Below are 2,168 nucleotides of genomic sequence, written 5' to 3'. Positions count from 1 at the left end.
GCGAGAGTCCATGTAAACAGTCCAGAACTACCCCTTTATGAAAGCTTGTTCTGTTTGACAATAAAAAATAAAAATAAAAATTCTCTCATTTGAAATAAATAACCCTTCGTAATGGTTCACTGCTTCAGGTTTAGATTCATAACCTGAAGAGAGTTTCCTGCTGTATTGATCAGGGCTGGGTTCTAACGACCTCATTCTCCTCCACAGGCGCTCATGAATCTCCCTACGCTCCCACGATGCCAATGAAGGTGAGTTCTGTTTCTAGACGTTATCTAGAGGATCGCTCGTCCGACTGTGAGGAAACTCGCCCAGGACCTGCTTCTGCTCACAAGCTATTGAGAGGATCAGAACCTGGGGGAGTCTGTCTGTCTGTCTGTCTTATATTTTCACCCGAAACTCGCCCAGGACCTGCTTCAGCTCACAAGCTATTGAGAGGATCAGAACCTGGGGGAGTCTGTCTGTCTGTCTGTCTGTCTTATATTGTCACCCGAAACTCGCCCAGGACCTGCTTCAGCTCACAAGCTATTGAGGGGATCAGAACCTGGGGGAGTCTGTCTGTCTGTCTTATATTGTCACCCGAAACTCGCCCAGGACCTGCTTCAGCTCACAAGCTATTGAGGGGATCAGAACCTGGGGGAGTCTGTCTGTCTGTCTTATATTGTCACCCGAAACTCGCCCAGGACCTGCATCAGCTCACAAGCTATTGAGGGGATCAGAACCTGGGGGAGTCTGTCTGTCTGTCTTATATTGTCACCCGAAACTCGCCCAGGACCTGCTTCAGCTCACAAGCTATTGAGAGGATCAGAACCTGGGGGAGTCTGTCTGTCTGTCTGTCTTATATTGTCACCCGAAACTCGCCCAGGACCTGCTTCAGCTCACAAGCTATTGAGAGGATCAGAACCTGGGGGAGTCTGTCTGTCTGTCTGTCTTATATTTTCACCCGAAACTCGCCCAGGACCTGCTTCAGCTCACAAGCTATTGAGAGGATCAGAACCTGGGGGAGTCTGTCTGTCTGTCTGTCTTATATTTTCACCCGAAACTCGCCCAGGACCTGCTTCAGCTCACAAGCTATTGAGAGGATCAGAACCTGGGGGAGTCTGTCTGTCTGTCTGTCTTATATTTTCACCCGAAACTCGCCCAGGACCTGCTTCAGCTCACAAGCTATTGAGAGTCTGTCTTATATTTTACTCGCCCAGGACCTGCTTTCACAAGCTATTCACCCGAAACTCGCCCAGGACCTGCTTCAGCTCACAAGCTATTGAGAGGATCAGAACCTGGGGGAGTCTGTCTGTCTGTCTGTCTTATATTTTCACCCGAAACTCGCCCAGGACCTGCTTCAGCTCACAAGTTTTAGCTACAGATACAGGATTTAATTTAAGGTTTCTTTTATCTTTTTACCATTTCAGCTGTTTTAATATATAATAAATTGAAGAAACTCTGCAGCGACATCCAACCTTAGTCAGCACCGCCCTCTTGTGGTTAAAACCTGGAACTGACACCTGGTGTTAGGGGTCGGCTGCGAAAATGTGTTTAATTTTTTTTTCTATTTTTTTTTTTTTAGAATTTGAGATCCAAGCCGGACTTCACAATCCCGCGCCCCCAAACCACTGCTTCAAAAGAGCACCCCTACAGCGACTACTATGGGACCCATATCAACAGCCCTGAATAACAACTCACAATACACTGAGATACACTGAGACACACTGAGACACTGAGATACACTGAGACACACTGAGACACACTGAGACACACTGAGATACACTGAGACACACACTGAGATACACACTGAGACACACACTGAGAGACACACTGAGATACACACTGAGACACACTGAGACACACTGAGACACACTGACACACACACACTGAGACACACTGAGACACACACTGAGACACACTGAGACACACTGAGACACACTGAGACACACTGAGACACACTGAGACACACTGAGACACACTGAGACACACTGAGACACACTGAGACACACTGAGACACACACTGAGACACACTGAGATACACACTGAGACACACACTGAGATACACTGAGACACACTGAGACACACTGAGACACACTCTGAGACACACTGAGACACACACTGAGACAATATTTCCACCTCTCACCCCGATTCTAAAATCTCTAACCCCGATTCCCCATCAGATCAATCAA

At 47.5% G+C, this 2,168-nt stretch overlaps 1 protein-coding gene across 1 annotated transcript in view; it reads left to right on the top strand.

Moving 5' to 3' along the window:
• Nucleotides 1-1,707, top strand: part of LOC121309322 (G-protein coupled receptor family C group 5 member B) — a gene marked incomplete at its 5' end in the record, with an annotated part of 2,934 nt that extends 1,227 nt beyond the window's left edge. Inside the window, 2 exons of the mRNA XM_041242197.1 lie at nucleotides 208-248; nucleotides 1,562-1,707. Of these exons, the coding sequence (XP_041098131.1) occupies nucleotides 208-248; nucleotides 1,562-1,669 (149 nt within the window). The remainder of the gene's footprint in view (nucleotides 1-207; nucleotides 249-1,561) is intronic.
• Nucleotides 1,708-2,168: the final 461 nt, after the last annotated feature.

The sequence above is a fragment of the Polyodon spathula genome, unplaced genomic scaffold (genome assembly GCF_017654505.1).
Source record: "Polyodon spathula isolate WHYD16114869_AA unplaced genomic scaffold, ASM1765450v1 scaffolds_1202, whole genome shotgun sequence".
NCBI lineage: Eukaryota > Metazoa > Chordata > Actinopteri > Acipenseriformes > Polyodontidae > Polyodon > Polyodon spathula.
The sequence above is the reverse complement of the archived record's forward strand: the minus strand, read 5'-3'. Positions and strand labels throughout refer to the sequence as shown.